Source organism: Dryobates pubescens, chromosome 34, assembly GCF_014839835.1.
Source record: "Dryobates pubescens isolate bDryPub1 chromosome 34, bDryPub1.pri, whole genome shotgun sequence".
Lineage (NCBI taxonomy): Eukaryota > Metazoa > Chordata > Aves > Piciformes > Picidae > Dryobates > Dryobates pubescens.
In genome coordinates this window covers 7,090,178-7,110,232 of record NC_071645.1, presented here as the reverse complement: position 1 = coordinate 7,110,232, position 20,055 = coordinate 7,090,178, and the positions used below count along the sequence as shown (strand labels likewise).

The following is a 20,055-nucleotide window of genomic DNA, read 5'->3' as shown; positions in this document are numbered from 1 at the left end:
GGGACACCCCACACCAGAACAAGAGGACACAGTCTCAAGCTGTGCCAGGGGTGGTTCAGGTTGGATGTTAGGAAGAAGTTCTCCATAGAAAGAGAAAGTGGCCACTGGAATGTGCTGCCCAGGGAGGTGGTGGAGTCCCCATCCCTGGAGGTGTTTAGGAAGAGCCTGGATGAGGCACTTGGAGCCATGATTTAGTTGACCAGATGGTGTTGGGTGATAGGTTGGACTCGATGATCTCTGAGGTCAGGGTTGGAAGGGACCACAAGGATCATCTAGTTCCAACCCCCCTGCCATGGGCAGGGACACCCCACACTAGATCAGCCTGGCCAGAGCCTCATCCAGCCTGGGCTTAAACACCTCCCTGGACAACCCATTCCAGGGCTTCACTATTCCCACGGTGAAGAACTTCCTCCTCACCTCCAGCCTGAATCTCCCCACCTCCAGCTTCATTCCATCCCCCCAGTCCTATCACTACCTGAGATGCTGAGCAGTCCCTCCCCAGCCTGCTTGGAGCCCCCTGCAGATCCTGGAAGGCCACAATGAGGTCACCTGGGAGCCTTCTCTTCTCCAGACTGAACAGCCCCAACTCCTTCAGTCTGTCCTCACAGGAGAGGTGCTGCAGCCCTCTGCTCATCCTCCTGGCCCTGCTCTGGACACCTTCCAGCACCTCCAGATCCCTCTTGCAATAGGGGCTCCAGAGCTGGAATGAGGAGCAATGATTTGAAGCTGGAGCAGGGGAGATTTAGGTTGGACAGCAGGAGGAAGTTCTGCACCCTGAGGGTGGTGAAGCACTGAAACAAGTTGCCCAGAGCAGTGATCAAGGCCCCATCCCTGGAGACATTCAAGGTTAAGCTTGATGTGGCCCTCAGCACCCTGCTCTAGTTGGAGATGTCCCTGCTGACTGCAGGGGAATTGGACAAGATGACCTTCAAGGGTCCATTCCAACCCAAGGATTTTGGGCTGCCTGCCAAGCCTTGCTTCCAAGACTAGTCCAAGCCAAGGAAATGACAGAGCTGTGGTGAATACCTGCCAGAACAAGCCCAGCTCATCTGCAGGTCTATCCTACCCTGGAAAGGTGATTTCAGCACCATAAAACTATCACCCGAAGTTCAGGCTTTCTCTTTAGCCTCAAAGGAATCAAACCCCAACACCACCACGCTTGTCTGGCGCTGGAGGCAAGGCTGTGCTGGGGCAGCAGGACAGCCACAGGCTCTGCTCCCTGCAGTGTGAGCTCTGCTGGTGGGAGGGCAGAGAGCAGCCCAGGAAAGCAGCAGGCACAGAGGCTCTGCGCTCCCTCTGCCGGCATGCCTGCAGCAAAGGCAGCAAAGCCCTGGCAGCAGAGGAGCTCAGGAGAGATCCAGCACCCACCCCTGCGCCTGCAGGGACTTGTGGAGCTGCAGGCTGCCGGGTTTGCTGCTGAGGGCCCTGCTGCATGCCAGAGAGCCGGGACAGAAATCACACAGCAAGGGGCAGCAGACACCAAATGCATCAGGTTCTCCTTCTCATGCCAAAAGCCCTCACAAACATCAAGACCTTTGCTTCCCCACCTGGATGTGTTTGAGAACAGGAGCAGAGGTATGGGCAACCTGCAGCCTGCACCCACTGCAAGTTAGGCAATGTCCTCCTTGTGTGTTGAGTCAGAGCAAAGCCTTCTCCTGCTGCCTTGTAGAGGATCAAAATGTGCCAGTCCTGCTGAAGCTGTGTGAGAACCATCATCCTTCAGAAGGGACATAGCTAGGCTGATGTTTGCAAAGCAGAACAACACTAACTCATTTCACCTCCTGAGCAGGGCTCAGCCGTGGCTGTTGAGACACACACAGGAGACACACGTGATGATTGCAGCTCCCTGGCACAGACCCAAGCATATTCCTCTCTCTACAAGCCAGGTCTTGCCAAAGCAGGGCACAAGTGCTTCACTGGCAGCATTCAGCTGTGTGCAAGCACTTGGCCAGAGCTGCAGGTCAGGTTCTCATGAGGGCTCTGTTTCTTGTGCCTTTTCAGCAGGGGCAAATGATAAAACACAAGGCCAGTGGCAAATGATTACTGTTAAGAAGGAGCATAGAATCCTGGAGTGATTGAGCTGGGAGGGACCTTAGAGATCATCCAGTTCCAACCCCCTTGCCATAGGCAAGGGACACCTCCTACTAGACCAGGTTGCTCAAAGCCTTATCCAGCCTGATCTTAAACACTTCCAGGGATGAAGTGTCCACAACTTCTCTGGGCAACCCATTCCAGTGTCTCACCACCCTCATAGTAAAGAACTTCCTCCTAATGTCCAATCTAAATCTGCCCTGCTCTAGTTTCAGTCCATTGTCCCTTGTCCTGTCACCACCTACCCTTATAAATAGTCTCTCTCCTTTCTCCTGCAGCTTTTCTGTAGGCCCTCTATAGGAAAGGATTAATGGATAAAGGAGAATGGATAAAGGAGAATGAGTAAGGCTTCAAGGCCAGTTTGGGTGAGGCTTTGAGCAGCCAAGTCTAGTTCAGAGGCATCCCTGCCCATGGTGGGGAGGTTGGATCTCTGAGGTCCCTTCCAACCTAAGCCATTGTGTGAGAATGGATAGAGGAGGATGGATGAAGGAGGATGGATAAAGGAGGATGGATGAAGGAGGATTGATAAAGGAGGATGGATAAAAGAGGATGGATAAAGGAGAATGAATGAAAGAGAATGGATAAGAGGATGGATAAAAGAAGATGGATAAAAGAGGATGGATAAGAGGATGGATAAAGGAGGATGGATAAAGGAGGATGGATGAAAGAGAATGGATAAGAGGATGGATAAAAGAAGATGGATAAAAGAGGATGGATAAGAGGATGGATAAAGGAGGATGGATAAAGGAGGATGGATGAAAGAGGATGAATAAAAGAGGATGGATAAAGGAGGATGGATGAAAGAGGATGGATAAAGGAGGATGGATAAAGGAGAATGGATAAAGGAGGATGGATAAAGGAGGATGGATGAAAGAGGAAGCCCCCCAGCAGTGGGATATTCTCCTGTTGATCCATAGTCTGCTGGTTCACAGTGAAGAAGAGATTTGGGCATTATTCACAGCACTTCTCACTGCCACTTTGCAGCTCACAGGGAAACGATCCCCCCAGCAGGCAGAACCAAGGACATTTCCACCCCAGAACGTTTTTAACCATCAGTTCTGCACTCGGGGGCTGGCAGCTCAAGACAAGTGGTTTGTCAGCAGCAGCTCTGTGCTCTGTAAATCCTCTGCTGTGGTGCCATCCACAGGGGCTCTCCCAGTGTAATTCATGTGCTACACAGCCCCGAAGACGGACGTGTGGCTGCAAATGCTGCATCCAGAGCAGGGCTGCACCCAGCCCTTCGCAGCCAAACTCTGTAGCCTGGCTGATTTGCATTTCCAACGTTTGCCCCCAGGCAGAAGCAGTCATCATTTGTAGAAGACAGATGCAAAACCTGCCCAAATGACCCAGATAACGTCCAACAATCACAAACCATTGCTGAAAACACCACTCAGGGGTTGTTCTTACAAGTGTGTGCACAGCAGGAGAGAGTCACACACCTTCTTGTTTCCCCCCAACCAGCTGTTCCTCACCTTCAGCTCCCAGTGAACGAAGCAAAGCATCCTGGCCCTGTTTCCACACTTTGTAGCCCACTCTTGACCAACAGAATTGGTCCTGCGCTCCTGAAAGGCATTCCTCTGGTTCTAAATCCATTCTCCCTTTCACAGATCTCCTCTCTTCCAGCCTCAGCAGTCTAGTCTGATGTCAGATACACTCATTTGTAATCACAGACCAATTTAGGTTGGAAGGGACATCATCCAGTCCCAGCTGCTCAAGGCCTCATCCAGCCTGGACTTGAACATCTCCAGGGAGGAGACAGCCACAGCCTCCCTGGGCAACCTGTGCCAGAGTCTCCCCAGCCTCACTCTCAACAATTCCTTCCTCATCTCCAGTCTCAATCTCCTCTCTCCCAGCTCAAAGCCATTGTTCCTCATCCTGGCACTCCCAGCCCCTGTCCAAAGTCCCTCCCCAGCTCTCCTGGAGCCCTTCAGGTACTGGAAGGCTGCTCTGAGGTCTCCCTGAAGCCTTCTCTTCTCCAGGATGATCAGACCCCACTTTTTCAGCCTGTCCCCACAGGGGAGGTTCTCCAGCCCCCTGATCATCTTTGTGGCCTCCTCTGGAACCTTTCCAACAGTTCCATGTCCTTCTTGTGTTGGGGGCACCAGACCTGGTCTTGATTAACTTGCTCTAGTATCTGGTCCAGCAACATAGAACAATCTTTGGTTGGACTTGGTGACCTTGGAGGTCTCTTCCAACCCAGCTGATTCTGTGATTCTGGGCAACAAAGGCACAGGCAGATTGGGTCTGGAAACAGTCAATCTACCACTGCTTGTACCCCTGGCAGAGCTTAATGCTGTCTCCAACTCCCTGAAGGGAGGCTGTAGCCAGGTGGAAGTTGGTCTCTTCCAGGCACCCAGCACCAGAACAAGAGGACACAGTCTCAAGCTGTGCCAGGGGTGGTTCAGGTTGGCTGTTAGGAAGAAGTTCTCCATGGAAAGAGAAAGTGGCCACTGGAATGTGCTGCCCAGGGAGGTGGTGGAGTCCCCATCCCTGGAGGTGTTTAGGAAGAGCCTGGATGAGGCACTTGGAGCCATGGTTTAGTTGATCAGATGGTGTTGGATGAGAGGTTGGACTTGGTGATCTCAGAGGTCTTTTCCAACCTGGTATTTTTTCTTCCCTTCCCTTCCCTTCCCTTCCCTTCCCTTCCCCTTCCCCTTCCCCTTCCCCTTCCCCTTCCCCTTCCCCTTCCCCTTCCCCTTCCCCTTCCCCTCCCCTCCCCTCCCCTCCCCTCCCCTCCCCTCCCCTCCCCTCCCCTCCCCTCCCCTCCCCTCCCCTCCCTTCCCCTCCCCTCCCCTCCTCTCCTGCAAGGGCAGTGATGGAGCCTCTGTACCCAGCAGGGCTGAGGCTGCTCCTGGAATCCTGGGTTCAGTTTCAGGCCTCTCACTCCAAGGACATTGAGGGGCTAGAGCAGGGTGATGGTTGACAGCTGGCCTAAGATAAGCCAGGGGGTGCCCAGGTGGCCAAGAAGGCCACCAGCAGCCTGGCCTGCAGCAGCAATGCTGTGGGCAGCAGGAGCAGGGCAGGGATTGTGCCCCTGGGCTGGGCACTGCTGAGGCCACCCCTGGAGTGCTGCCTTCAGCTCTGGGCTGCTGGCTCCCAGCAGCACCTTGAGAGGCTGCAGCAGGGCCAGGGAAGGGCAAGGAAGCTGGGGAAGGGTCTGGAGAAGAGGACTGGGGAGGAGCAGCTGAGGGAGCTGGGGGTGGTGAGCTGTTGGTCTCTTCTCCCAGGCAGCCAGTACCAGAACAAGAGGACACAGTCTCAGGCTGCACCAGGGGAGGTTCAGGTTGGATGTTAGGAAGAAGTTCTATACAGAGAGAGTGATTGCCCATTGGAATGGGCTGCCTGGGGAGGTGGTGGAGTCCCCATCACTGGAGGTGTTCAGGAGAAGACTTGCTGGGGTGTTTGGTGCCATGGGTTAGTTGTTTAGGTGGTGTTGGATAGGTTGATGGGTTGGACACGATGATCTTGGAGGTCTCTTCCAACCTGGTTTATTCTATGTAAATATCAAGCTAGTTACTGAATTACTGGAGAAGAGGAGGCTGAGGGAGACCTCCTTGCTCTCTGCAGCTCCCTGCAAGGAGGCTGGAGCCAGGTGGGGCTTGGGCTCTGCTCCCTAGTCTCAGGTGAGAGAAGGGGAGGAAATGGCCTGAAATTGTGCCAGGGGAGGCTTAGCTTGGAGATGAGGAACAATTTCTTTGCTGCCAGAGTGGTCAGGGATTGGCAGAGGCTGCCCAGGGAGGTGGTGGAGTCCCCATGCCTGGAGGTGTTCAGGAAACCTGTGGCCATGGCCCTTGGGGCCAGGGTTTGGTGGCCCTGGTGGGGTTGGGTTGCTGGTTGGACTGGGTGATCTTGGAGGCCTTTTCCAACTGGCTTAACTCTATGAGACTATGTTTCCTGGTTGTCTTTCCTGCACTAACAGCTTGTTCATAGGGCTGGAAACAGCCAACATTAGTTATCTCCCTTTGCATGCTGTATCTCACCACAACCTGAGTCACCATCTGCTGGTGCCTGTGGTACCTCACAGCAGCCCAGATGATGCAATTTGAGCCTTATGAATTATATAATGCACAAGACCAACTCCTGGGTCACTGAGGCCAGGTCTGACAGCCAGAGGCCACTTCTGCCAGCCAGTCTTAACCCCCCCAAAATAATCTTAAAGGGTCAAGAATAAACCCTCTGCCATCAGATTTGAGGAAGTTCTCTACAGTGAGGGTTGTGAAATCCTGGAACAGGTTGCCCAGAGATGTGGTGGAGGCTCCATCCCTGGAGACATTCAAGGTCAGCCTTGATGGAACTCTGAGCAGCCTGCTCCAGTTGGAGGTGGCCCTGCTGAGTGCAGTGGGGTTGGACAAGATGACCTTTGAGGTTTCCTTGCAACCCAGCTCAATCTGTGATGCTGTGATACTTGACATAGTTCCTATTCAGCTGAATTTCAGAGGTGAAGAAGGTGTTTACTTTTAAGTGATGAGACAGACCAAAGCTGCCATAAATTTCATTACTGCTATGTTTGGAAGCTGATAACTGCTCAGGTAAGTGCTCTTACTGAGAATGTACCAGGAAGTGCTCCTTTCAGGTAAGCATGAAGGGTAAAAAGATAATAAATGCCATATACCAATTCAAAGTAAAGTCCAAGCGAAGGGGGTCAAGGAGCACTGCTCCACCAAATCCCTGTTGGTACCTAGAACTGGGCAGGGGGTTGACTTTCATGGACTCTGGACAGGTAGACATGGAGAGAGGCAAGTCAAAGTGTGCACAGATTCCCTTTAGCCCACTGTGCATGGCCACAGCAGCTGGGGACCACAAGGGGAGTCATAGAATCATAGCATCATAGAACTGTCAGGGCTGGAAGGGACCTCAAGGCTCAGCCAGCCCCAACCTCCTGCCATGGGCAGGGACACCTCACACCACAGCAGGTTGCTCACAGCCACCTCCAGCCTGGCTGCAAACACCTCCAGCCAGGAGGCTGCCACCACCTCCCTGGGCAGCCTGTGCCAGGCTCTCACCACCCTCCTGGGCAACAACTTCTTCCTCACAGCCAATCTCAATCTCCCCACTTCTGCTTCTGCTCCATCCCCCCCAGTCCTATCCCTCCCTGACACCCTCCAAAGTCCCTCCCCAGCTTGCTTGCAGCCCCCTGCAGCTCCTGGAAGGCCACCAGAAGGTCTCCTGGGAGCCTTCTCCTCTGCAGCCTGCACAAGCCCAACTCTCTCAGGCTGTCTGCAGAGCAGAGCAGCTCCAGCCCTCTGCTCCTCCTCCTGGCCCTGCTCTGGACCCCTTCCAGCCCCTCCAGAACCTTCCTGGCACAGAGGCTCCAGAGCTGGCCCCAGAGCTGCAGCTGTGGTCTCAGCAGAGTGGAGCAGAGGGGCAGAATCCCCTCCCTGGCCCTGCTGGCTGTGCTTCTCTCAATGCAGCCCAGGCTCTGCTTGGCTCTCTGGGCTGCAAGTGCTCCCTGGTTTACACAGAGAAGTTTTTCAGCTGGTTTCCACAGAAAAGGAGCAACCTACCAGAGAGCTCTGCTGTTCTGGGAAAGCCTCTAACACAGTTAGGTCTGCTTGGAGCCTTCTCTTCTCCAGACTGAATAGTCCAGTGCTGGAAAGCCTCTGAAGGAAACTCTTTGCTTCTAGCAAGCTGAATAATCCACCTGCTCCCTAGCTGTGAGCAAACACTACAAAGGACTAATTAGAAACTATCTGACCTGAAACCCACATGCCCATTACTGTGGTATTTTTCCACCTACTACAGGTGAAACAGAAGATGGGCTGGACCTGGAAGGGGAGGGGTGGAGTGCCAGCACAAGATGCTGATTTATAAAGCACCAGCAAACAGAGCTCTTTCTCCACAGGCTCTGGACACCCAACCCGTCCCGCCTGGAGGATGCCGAAGTGCAAGCAGCATTCCAGCTAACCTCTGCTTGCCAGCTGAGGGGGGAACTACAGCTTCTGGTTGTCCTGCACCCCTGCCCTGAGCCACTTCATTCTCCCCTTGGGCTTTGGCTTGTCCTCCAGAGGCTTGAGCTTGGCTGTTTGGCTCCATCAGGAATAAACTCAGCAAGATGGTGAAGGTGAGTGCAGTGTTCACAGAGCTGCTTGTGTGCAGCTTCTTTGGACCCCTGGAGTGGGGGTGGTGGGGTTGGAAGGGACCTCCAGAGATCAGTGGGGCAGGATGACCCCAGGGCAAATCACACAGCAACACATCCAGGTGGGTTTGGAAAGCCTCCAGGGAAGGGTCTTTGAGGTCTTTTCCAAGCATATTGATCGTATGGCTCTGTGATCCTATGGCTCTATGATCCTATGGCTCTAAGATCCTATGGCTCTAAGATCCTATGGCTCTGTGATCCTATGGCTCTAAGATCCTATGGCTCTATGATCCTATGGCTCTGTGATCCTATGGCTCTGTGATCCTATGGCTCTATGATTCCATAGCTCTATGATCCTATGGCTCTATGATCCTATGGCTCTATGATCCTATGGCTCTAAGATCCTATAGCTCTAAGATCCTATAGCTCTATGAGCTTATGGCTCTATGATCTTATGGCTCTATGATCCCATGGCTCTAAGATCCTATGGCTCTAAGATCCTAAGGCTCTGTGATCCTATGGCTCTGTGATCCTGTGGCTCTAAGATCCTGGGGCTCTATGATCCTGTGGCTCTATGATTCTATGATAAGGAGACTCCACAACCTCTCTGGGCAGCCTGCTCCAGGGCTCCAGCACCCTCACAGCAATGAAGTCCCTCCCCAGGCTGAGGTGGAACTTCCTGGGCTGCAGGAGAAGCATTAATTTGAAGTTTGAATGTAAATATGAGCTCTTTGAAGAGGAGCTAAGGGGAAAAATGGAGCTAGCACTGGACACTGTTGGGCACCCAGTGCCATGACTGAGACATGCCCCTCTAACCCTAAAAAGAGAAGAGCTCAGAATGGATGGGGAAGAGTTCTAGGGCTTGGTTGGCTTCCTGCTCAGCAGTTTCCTCCTGCAAATGCCCAAAGCTGAGCTGTGATGAAAACTTGCAAGGTTAGAGAGAGATTGTGCAGAGCAGTGATCAATAGCTTTTACCAGCTCCATTAACTTCATTCTTCTCCTCCATCTGCTAACTTCTCACCATAGTTAGCTGCTTGCTTCCTCTCCTGGGCTCTCTGCTTGAGGGGGATCTGAAAAGCTGAACAGATTTTTTTTGAGTGGGATAGTTCAAGAGAGGAAGAGGAGGAGGAGGAGGAGGAGGAGGAGGAGGGGGAGGAGAAGGAAGAAGGTGAAATGAAAACCCAAATCCCAACAGAGAAAACCAGATTGTGAATCTTTGGCCAAAAAAATAGAACATGCTGCACCAGCCTTCCTTTAGCTGGGACCTCATCAAGCAAATCCAAGTGCTTCAGGAGAAGGATTGCAGACTTTTGACTCCCCAGACAGCTCAGCAGCCCTTAGCTTTTCCTGTCCTCAAGAAACACCATCAAGACTTCACCATTTCTCTAACTGAAGGGCAGCTGAGGGTAGGATGCCACTTTTTAGCTCAAAAGAGTATTATCATAGTTATCAGTCAGGGTTGGAAGGGACCACAAGGATCATCTAGTTCCAACCCCCTGCCATGAGCAGGGTGTCCCAAGCCTTTTATTTCCCCCCCTTATTGCTTCCATTCCCTGAGCTCTCTGCTTTACTCTGTATGTAATTAAGCTGTCCACTCTCACCTCCTCTGAAATACTACCTCTGCAGGAGTCCAAATACCCTGCAGAGTGTGGATGCAGTCACAGAATCATAGAACTCTAAGGGTTGGAAGGGACCTCAAGGCTCAGCCAGCCCCAACCCCCCTGCCATGGGCAGGGACACCTCACACCACAGCAGGTTGCTCACAGCCACCTCCAGCCTGGCTGCAAACACCTCCAGGCAGGAGGCTTCCACCACCTCCCTGGGCAGCCTGTGCCAGGCTCTCACCACCCTCCTGGGCAACAACTTCTTCCTCACAGCCAATCTCAAGCTCCCCACTTCTAGTTCTATTTGTCATCAGACAGCAGCAGCTTAGGAGCTCAGCTGTCCCACCACCTGCAGATGAGACCCAGTGTGACTCTCATGAAGCTCTGATGCTCCATCTCTAAGTGTAAGAAGTCAATAAGGAAGCCTCTGAAATGGGGTCAGCCAATGTTTCTCCCAAGGCCTGGCATGTAGATCCCAAGATAATTAGGATCTGGAACGTTATGATTAGGGAAGGGACCAAATTAGCAACACAGGAAGTCTGCCCTTCAGACCTCAGTATTAAGTTAGGGTTAGGAAACAGCACAACCCCCAACTTATCAATCAAAGCCAAGACCTTGCCAGTGGTTTGGCAGCTTCCCTGGGTTAAGAGTTTGCTGTGCTCAGTGCTAGGCTGGCAAACAGGAGCGAAGAGGCTGCTAACTCCCTGCAGGTTCTGGGCTCTGGGAAAAGCAGCAGACTTGCTTCTCCTTGGCTGCCAGGATGGTGCTTTGCCTCCATTGCCAGTGTCAGGGTGGGAAGGGAAATGTGTGCATGTGTGGTGGGTTGAAAGCACCACAGCATGGAAGCTTTGACTAAAAAGAAGAAGAAAAGTAAGTATTGAAGTCTGGAATTACAGGAAGGATCTGGAAGGGCTGGAAGGTGTCCAGAGCAGGGCCAGGAGGAGGAGCAGAGGGCTGGAGCTGCTCTGCTCTGCAGACAGCCTGAGAGAGTTGGGGTTGTGCAGGCTGCAGAGGAGAAGGCTCCCAGGAGACCTTCTGGTGGCCTTCCAGGAGCTGCAGGGGGCTGCAAGCAAGCTGGGGAGGGACTTTGGAGGGTGTCAGGGAGGGATAGGACTGGGGGGGATGGAGCAGAAGTAGAAGTGGGGAGATTGAGATTGGCTGTGAGGAAGAAGTTGTTGGCCAGGAGGGTGGTGAGAGCCTGGCCCAGGCTGCCCAGGGAGGTGGTGGAAGCCTCCTGCCTGGAGGTGTTTGCAGCCAGGCTGGAGGTGGCTGTGAGCAACCTGCTGTGGTGTGAGGTGTCCCTGCCCATGGCAGGGGGTTGGGGACTGGCTGAGCCTTGAGGTCCCTTCCAGCCCTGACAATTTTGTGATTCTAAGTCAGGTATCTGAAAGGTCTAGGAAGAGGCAAACTGTCAGTGAATGATATTTCTGTCCTTTCCCCTTCTCAAAACCTTTTGCTTTTACACTTCTTGGAGCTGGTATTGGGCTTTGGGGCTTGCCCTGGAAATGCTGAGAACTTTGTGTTAGATGCCCTGGAAATGCTGAGAACTTTGTGTTAGATGATGAAGTGCTCAAAATCTTGCACATCCCTGGAGGGATCTCTGCAATTTCCACCTGGCCATGACTACTGCAGCAGACAGTGGAGAGAGAGAGATCTCAGGAGAAGACAAGAACTTGAAGTTGCCAGGAGAAAGAGCTGGCAGCAAATTGTAGCTTGCCTGAAACAAAACCAACCCCCAAGCAACCCTCAAAAGCAGATCTGTCAGTTTGCCTTCGCGGTGGTATTTTTGTCTTGCTTTCCCCACGTCCCAGCAGCTGTTCCCACCAGTGCCAACTCCTTCTTTCTGTTACAGAAGTCTGAAGTTTACTCAGTTGAGATCTATGGGACAAAAGAGCTGGAGAAAACAGAGGCTGGAGGTGGAGATGAGAAGTACAAAGACATAAAAGGCAAGAAGAAAAAGAAAGCAGAAGAGCTTAAGAAAGAGCTGGACCTGGTGAGTGTTTGCAAGCCCCTAAGCAGGACTCCCTCTGCCCTTGGTCTGAACGAGTCCCCTGGAGTGAGGCACTTGCATCTCACGCTGCACTGGAAATCCCAAGCCAGGGAAGGATTCCCTTCCCCACCTTCTTGAAGTGTGCAGCACTACTGCCTACAATGAAAGAGGGATTCTGGCTGATCTGTGCCACCAGTAGCACAGAACCTCAGCTCCCCTGGGAGCTCTTCCCCCGGTGGAACAACTCTGCTCAGTGTTTCCCCTGCACTGCCACCTGCACAATCAGCCTGGGAGCAGAGGGAAGGGCAGAAGCACAACGTTTTGCTCCAGAGGGTCCCAGGAGATCTAGACACAGAATCCCAGAATCCATTGGGGTGGAAGGGACCCTCAAAGGGCTCCTTGTCCACCCCCCTCTGCTCTGAACAGGGACATCTGCAACTGGATCAGGTTGCTCAGGGCCCTATCAAGGCTGACCTTGACTACCTCCATGGATGGGGTCTGCACCACCTCCCTGGGCAACCTGTGGTGGGAGGATTTAATCTTCACACTACCACAATCTCCAGCATCTGATCAGAGCATAGAGCCTTACACAATTAGCACCAAATAAAGGAGCCTGGCCCCCACTGTTGGTACCAAACATCTCAGCTTTCACCACTGGGGTTTTTTTCCCTCCCCAAGCTCACTGCACTGCACTTCAGGGTTTTATCCCTCCCCAAGCTCACTGCACTGCACTTCAGAGTTTTTTTCCCTCCCCAAGCTCACTGCACTGCACTTCAGGGTTTTATCCCTCCCCAAGCTAACTGCACTGCACTTCAGGGTGTTTTCCCTCCCCAAGCTAACTGCACTGCACTTCAGGGTGTTTTTCCCTCCCCAAGCTCACTGCACTGCACTTCAGGGTGTTTTTCCCTCCCCAAGCTCACTGCACTGCACTTCAGGGTGTTTTTCCCTCCCCAAGCTCACTGCACTGCACTTCAGGGTGTTTTCCCTCCCCAAGCTAACTGCACTGCACTTCAGGGTGTTTTCCCTCCCCAAGCTAACTGCACTGCACTTCAGGGTGTTTTTCCCTCCCCAAGCTAACTGCACTGCACTTCGGGGTGTTTTTCCCTCCCCAAGCTCACTGCACTGCACTTCGGGGTGTTTTTCCCTCCCCAAGCTCACTGCACTGCACTTCAGGGTGTTTTTCCCTCCCCAAGCTCACTGCACTGCACTTCAGGGTGTTTTTCCCTCCCCAAGCTAACTGCACTGCACTTCAGGGTGTTTTTCCCTCCCCAAGCTAACTGCACTGCACTTCAGGGTTTTTTCCCCTCCCCAAGCTAACTGCACTGCACTTCAGGGTGTTTTTCCCTCCCCAAGCTAACTGCACTGCACTTCAGGGTGGTTTTTCCCTCCCCAAGCTAACTGCACTGCACTTCAGGGTTTTTTCCCCTCCCCAAGCTAACTGCACTGCACTTCAGGGCTTTTTCCCCTCCCCAAGCTCACTGCACTGCACTTCAGGGTGTTTTTCCTCCCCAAGCTAACTGCACTGCACTTCAGGGTGTTTTTCCCTCCCCAAGCTAACTGCACTGCACTTCAGGGCTTTTTCCCCTCCCCAAGCTCACTGCACTGCACTTCAGGGTTTTATCCCTCCCCAAGCTAACTGCACTGCACTTCAGGGTGTTTTTCCCTCCCCAAGCTAACTGCACTGCACTTCAGGGTGTTTTTCCCTCCCCAAGCTCACTGCACTGCACTTCAGGGTGTTTTTCCCTCCCCAAGCTCACTGCACTGCACTTCAGGGTTTTATCCCTCCCCAAGCTCACTGCACTGCACTTCAGGGTTTTATCCCTCCCCAAGCTCACTGCACTGCACTTCAGGGTTTTATCCCTCCCCAAGCTAACTGCACTGCACTTCAGGGTGTTTTTCCCTCCCCAAGCTAACTGCACTGCACTTCAGGGTGTTTTTCCCTCCCCAAGCTCACTGCACTGCACTTCAGGGTTTTTTCCCTCCCCAAGCTCACTGCACTGCACTTCAGGGTTTTTTCCCTTCCCAAGCTCACTGCACTGCACTTCAGGGTTTTTTTTCCCTCCCCAGGGTAACTGCACTGCACTTCAGGGTTTTATCCCTCCCCAAGCTAACTGCACTGCACTTCATGGGCAGTGCACCGAGCCCAGGAAGCCTCTGTTGTCCTTCTGGCTTGCTCCTGACCTGCTGGCTGCTCTGGGAGAAGTTGCTTCCTCTCTCTCTCTCTCTCTCTGTTTCAGTTTCCCAATCACAAAAGTGGAGGTAATTACATTGACCTCTTTTCTGAATTGCTTTGAGAGCAGCTGCTAGGAGAGGCTATTTCTGGGCCAGATGGCATTGCAAAGGCAAGGAAGCCCCCAGAACAGCTCACCAGTTTGCCCATCATAGTATCATAGTATCAGTCAGGGTTGGAAGGGACCACAAGGATCATCTAGTTCCAACCCCCCTGCCATGGGCAGGGACACCCCACACTAGATCAGCCTGGCCAGAGCCTCATCCAGCCTGGCCTTAAACACCTCCAGGGATGGGGCCCCAACCACCTCCCTGCACAACCCATCCCAGGGCTTCACCACTCTCATGGGGAAGAACTTCCTCCTCCCCTCCAGCCTGAATCTCCCCACTTCCAGCTTCATTCCATTCCCCCCAGTCCTATCCCTGCCTGAGATCCTGAGCAGTCCCTCCCCAGCCTTCTTGGAGCCCCCTTCAGAGGTCACCTCATGCTCCCAAGTCATGCCCCTTAGTAGCCAAATCACTCTCAGGCAGTTTTCTCTCTGCCAGCTGGGGATGTGACATTCCTCTCCTGTCTGCAAAGGGCAACCAAAGCCCAGACAACTTAATTGGCTCATCCAGTGAATCACTCTGTGAAAACAATTGTCAGATCTCTCCAGTTCCTGGCTTCTGCATCTCACTTTGGCAGGGCAGACAATTAGGTCAGTGATACCACAGAGGTGGCACTGCAGGGGAAGGAGAAAGAGCCTTGAGATTTCCCTCTCCCACACCCTTTTCCAGTGTGGTTAGAACCTGCTGCTGCTTTCTACAAGGCTTGTAAGCTGGTGATTTCACAGAGCCTGCCTTGTTAATCGAGGACAAAGATTGTTGTCACACACCTTCTCCCACCACACCCTTGCCTTCTATGGTCTTGCCTATGGTACTGAATGCTGGAGGCCTGCAAAGAGGAATTCTTTCTCTGAAAGAGGCACAGATCCTTGTGGTGAGCAGCACTGGCATGAAAACATCATCCTGGTCTGGAGCCAGAGCTGCAGGAGGAGGGGGCTGGCTGCAAAAAACAAGTGCTCTCACAATCAAGATGCCACCTGCCAGTGGAAGAGACTTTGGCTTGTTAATGTGCAGATGGCTTGTTGTCTGCTAATGACAGCGCTGCTGAGGCTACCCCTGGAGTCCTGTGTCCAGCTCTGGGCTCCTCAGCTCAAGAAGGACATTGAGAGACTTGAAGGTGTCCAGAGAAGGGCAAGGAGGCTGGGGAGGGGTCTGGAGCACAGCCCTGGGAGGAGAGGCTGAGGGAGCTGGGGTTGCTTAGCCTGCAGAAGAGGAGGCTCAGGGGAGACCTTCTTGCTCTCTGCAGCTCCCTGAAGGGAGGTTGGAGCCAGCTGGGGGTTGGGCTCTTCTCCCAGGCACCCAGAAACAGAACAAGAGGACACAGTCTCAAGCTGTGCCAGGGGAGGTTTAGGCTGGAGGTGAGGAGAAAGTTCTTCCCAGAGAGAGTCGTTTGCCATTGGGATGTGCTGCCCAGGGAGGTGGTGGAGTCCCCATCCCTGGAGGGGTTCAAGAGGGGATTGGATGTGGCACTTGGAGCCATGGTTTAGTCATGAGGTCTGTGGTGACAGGTTGGACTTGATGATCTTCGAAGTTTCTTCCAACCTTGGTGATTCTGTGATCTCCTGCTAGCAACTGGATCCACAGTCCAGGATCCAGGCAGTTCACAACCTATCCAGCTCCTGAAACAACAACTCCCACAGCCTGACATTCTGCTCACTCTCCTTTTCTCTTCCTTTTTGGAATCCAGGAGGACCACAAGCTCAGTGCTTCAGAACTGGAAGGAAAGTATGGAACAAACATCAACAAAGTAAGTCCACAGGGCATCATTAAGAACCTGCCTGAATCAGATGCCTTACTTTGCCTCTGGCTTCCCCCAAAGCTTCCTAGAGGCAGCAGGGAAGCCCTCAAATCACCAGGCTCATGCATAGATGTGTGTGCATGTATCTGATGCCCTAACTCCCAGCAAAGCCTGGTTGATAGTAGGCTGAACATGAGCCAGCAGTGTGCCCAGCTGGCCAAGAAGGCCAAGGGCATCCTGGCCTGCATCAGGCAGAGTGTGGCCAGCAGGAGCAGGGAAGTCCTTGTGCCCTGTGCTCAGCACTGCTGAGGCCACCCCTGGAGTCCTGTGTCCAGCTCTGGGCTCCTCAGCTCAAGAAGGACACTGAGAGACTTGAAGGTGTCCAGAGAAGGGCAAGGAGGCTGGGGAGGGGTCTGGAGCACAGCCCTGGGAGGAGAGGCTGAGGGAGCTGGGGTTGCTTAGCCTGCAGAAGAGGAGGCTCAGGGGAGACCTTCTTGCTCTCTGCAACTCCCTGCAGGGAGGTTGGAGCCAGGTGGGGGTTGGTCTCTTCTGCCAGGCACCCAGCAGCAGAACAAGAGGACACAGTCTCAAGCTGTGCCAGGGGAGGTTTAGGCTGGATGTTAGGAAGAAATTTTTCCCAGCAAGAGGAATTGGCCATGGGGATGTGCTGCCCAGGGAGGTGGTGGAGTCAGCATCCCTGGAGGGGTTTAGGAAGAGCCTGGATGAGGCCCTTGGTGCCATGGTTGAGTTGATCAGATGGTGCTGGGTGCTAGGTTGGACTTGATGATCTCTGAGGTCTTTTCCAACCTGGTTGATTCTATTCTATCCTATTCTATCCTATTCTATTCTATTCTATTCTATTCTATTCTATTCTATTCTATTCTATTCTATTCTATTCTACTCTATTCTATTCTACTCTATTCTACTCTACTCTACTCTACCCTACTCTACTCTACTCTACTCTACTCTATTCTTTTCTATCCTAAACCTGCAAGCCTGTGATTCTAAGTCAGTGTGCAGCTCTGACCTGGATTTAAACTGGAGTTTGTCTGAAGCCTGGGGAAGTCTGGGCTGCTGTTTTGAAATCAAACCCCTGCACAAGACATGACCTCCAAGTCTGCACCAGGACCTCAGCTTCTCTGCAGTTTGGTGTTTTTTTCTCTACCTGGTATTTCCAGTTTGCTGCAACATCCACTTTCCACTGGCAGAGTCTGTAACAGCTGATAGCAAAGGAGTGCACTGGAAATGATTTTATCTTGCAGGATATAAGTTTATCTTGGGTTCAGTCTTGGGCCTCCTCACTCCAAGAAGGACATGTGGGGGGCTGGAGCATGGCCAGAGATTCACAGGGTGGTTTAGATTGGAAGGGTAAGAAATCCTCTCCAGTACCTGAAAGGGACCCTCAAGAAAGCCAGGAAGGGGCTTTTCACCAGGGCTTGTAGTGACAGGATGAAAGGGAATGGGTTGAAGCTGGCAGAGGGGAGGTTTAAGCCTTAGAGATCATCCAGTTCCAGCCCTCTGCCATGGGCAGGGACACCTCCCACCAGCCCAGGCTGCTATGAGATGAGCAAGAAGCTGGTGAAGGACCTTGAACACAAGGCTTGTGAGGAGCAGCTGAGGGAACTGGGGGTGTTCAGTGTGCAGAAGAGAAGAGGAAGCTGAGGGAGACCTCATTGCTCTCTACAGCTCCCTGCAAGGAGGTTGGAGCGAGCTGGGGGTTGGGCTCTGCTCCCATGCAACAAGTGACAGGACAAGGTGAAACAGCCCCAAGGTGTGCCTGGGGGAGGTTCAGGTTTGATCTTAGGAAATACCCCTTCCCAGCAAGCATTCTCAGGCATGGAACAGGCTGCCCAGGGAGGTGGTGGAGTCACCACCCCTGGAGGTATTTCAAAGATGTGTGGATGTGGTGCTGAGGGCTGTGGCTTAGCAGCAGGGGTGGGATTGTGAGCTCTAGGTGAACCACTTGATCTCAAAGGTCTCTTCCAACCTCAACAGTTCTATGGTTCTATGAACCAGCAGATTTGAGGAATTCCACACCTGAGTCCCTCTGGCAGCTCTCACTTGGATACCAAAGCACCACAACATGACCAGGGTACAGACAAGGACAGCAAGGAACCCCTGAACTGCAAATGTCCTAGGGGGAAATGCACAAAGAGCAGCAAAACTGCTGCCTGTGTGCCCCCAGCCTTCCAATCACTGAGTACAGCCAGACTGAGCAGACAGGAGACAGAATGAAAGCTCCCAATGGACACAGCCCCAGGTTCCATGGTCCAGCACCCATCTCTTCACAGCAGCCACTCTGAACTCAGCAAGCTAGGGCCTCAAAAGATGCAGCTCACTGCAGCTGAGGGGTGACACAAAGAACATTTCAGCTCTGAACCAGCATCCCAATTTTGCCCTGAGTTCAGCTGGGACTCTGACTGCCTGTGCCTTCCTTTTCACCTTCTTGTTTACTCCTGCAGGGTCTCTCCAGCGCAAGAGCAGCAGAGCTTTTGGCTCGGGACGGTCTCAACTCCCTCACTCCCCCCAAAGCCACCCCTGAAATTGTTAAGTTCCTCAAGCAGATGGTGGGAGGCTTTTCCATCCTCCTGTGGGTTGGAGCTGTCTTCTCCTGGATTTCTTCTGGCATTCAGATTGCCCAGGGAGCTGACTCACCCTTCGACAATGTAAGTAGCTGGCTAAGCCCCAAGTGAGTATTTGACCCTGTGACAAGCTGAGCAACTTAAATACTACTCCACAGTTACTCAGTAACTCCAAGGAGGCCTTTTAGCCTTCCAGGGCTCTCCCTCCACTACAGAACATTTCTAATGCTCAAGTACCTGGTGTACCACTTGTGTCTACAAGTGCCCAGCCAAAGGTTTTATGACCACTACCCAGCATCACAACACTTGGCTGCTATGAAGAGTAATGCTGAAGTCCACAAAGGGCTCCAGAGTCTGTGCCTGCAGTCCCCTTAGGAGTTACACTCTGCTAGGAACAGCATTTGTTCAGTTTTGCATCAGGTGTAAGTTAGAGAAGGCTTTTAGAGAGATGTGGGGCACTGGAACAGGCTGCCCAGGGAGGTAGATGAGTCACCATGCCTGGAGGTGCTCAAGAAATGTGTGGCCATGGCACTTTGGGACATGGTCAAGTGGTCATGGAGGTGTTGGGCTTGATGGTCATAGAGGTCTTTTGCAACCTTAATAGGCTGGGACATGGTCAAGTGGTCATGGAGGTGTTGGGCTTGATGACTTTAAACGTCTTTGGCAACCTTAATGGTTCTATGATTCTATGAGAAACTTGCCAACAAAGGACCTTTCATACTGCAAAAGCTTTGTTTAGAATCACAGGGTGGTTTTGGTTGGAAAAGAACTCCAAGGTCCTTGAGTTCAACCATCCACCTAACACCATCATGGCCATTGATCAGTAATTAGAATCACAGAGCTGGCAGGGCTGGAAGGGAGCTCAAGGCTCAGCCAGCCCCAACCCCCTGCCATGGGCAGGGACACCTCACACCACAGCAGGTTGCTCACAGCCACCTCCAGCCTGGCTGCAAACACCTCCAGGCAGGAGGCTTCCACCACCTCCCTGGGCAGCCTGTGCCAAGCTCTCACCACCCTCCTGGGCAACAACTTCTTCCTCACAGCCAATCTCAAGCTCCCCACTTCTAGTTCTGCTCCATCCCCCCCAGTCCTATCCCTCCCTGACACCCTCAAAAATCCCTCCCCAGCTTTTTTGTAGCCCCCTTCAGATCCTGGAAGGCCACAATTAGGTCTCTTGGGAGCCTTCTCTTCTCCAGCCTGCACAACCCCAACTCCCTCGGTCTGTCCTCACAGGAGAGGTGCTCCAATTGATCTACCTGATCAATTCCATTGATCATACTCAGTCATTAGCAGGGCAAAACTTAGAACTCCTTTTCTTAAGCTGTCTTTTAACCTGAGCAGGATCTCCTTTCAAGGGGCTGATGGAATACCACAGGGCTGTGATTGATTGTAGCAGAGGAACTGCTGAACACTTGTCTTAAATAAACCACATGATGTCTTTTATTGATCAGCTCTACCTTGGAGTCGTCCTGGCACTGGTTGTCATCCTCACTGGTATCTTTGCTTACTACCAAGAGGCTAAAAGCACAAACATCATGGCCAGCTTCAGCAAAATGGTGCCACAGGTGAGGATTACCAATGCACCTCGTTGGGGAGAAGCTCTCTCTCTCACACTGCACAGAAGCACCAGCAGCCCACCT

The 20,055-nt window shown here is 52.7% G+C and overlaps 1 protein-coding gene across 1 annotated transcript in view; it reads left to right on the top strand.

Moving 5' to 3' along the window:
- The first annotated feature begins 10,610 nt into the window (after positions 1-10,610).
- ATP12A (ATPase H+/K+ transporting non-gastric alpha2 subunit) overlaps positions 10,611-20,055 on the top strand; it is a 39,986-nt gene continuing 30,541 nt past the window's right edge. The window contains exons 1-5 of the mRNA XM_009901343.2: positions 10,611-10,641; positions 11,586-11,764; positions 15,783-15,842; positions 18,296-18,499; positions 19,867-19,980. Of these exons, the coding sequence (XP_009899645.2) occupies positions 10,611-10,641; positions 11,586-11,764; positions 15,783-15,842; positions 18,296-18,499; positions 19,867-19,980 (588 nt within the window). The remainder of the gene's footprint in view (positions 10,642-11,585; positions 11,765-15,782; positions 15,843-18,295; positions 18,500-19,866; positions 19,981-20,055) is intronic.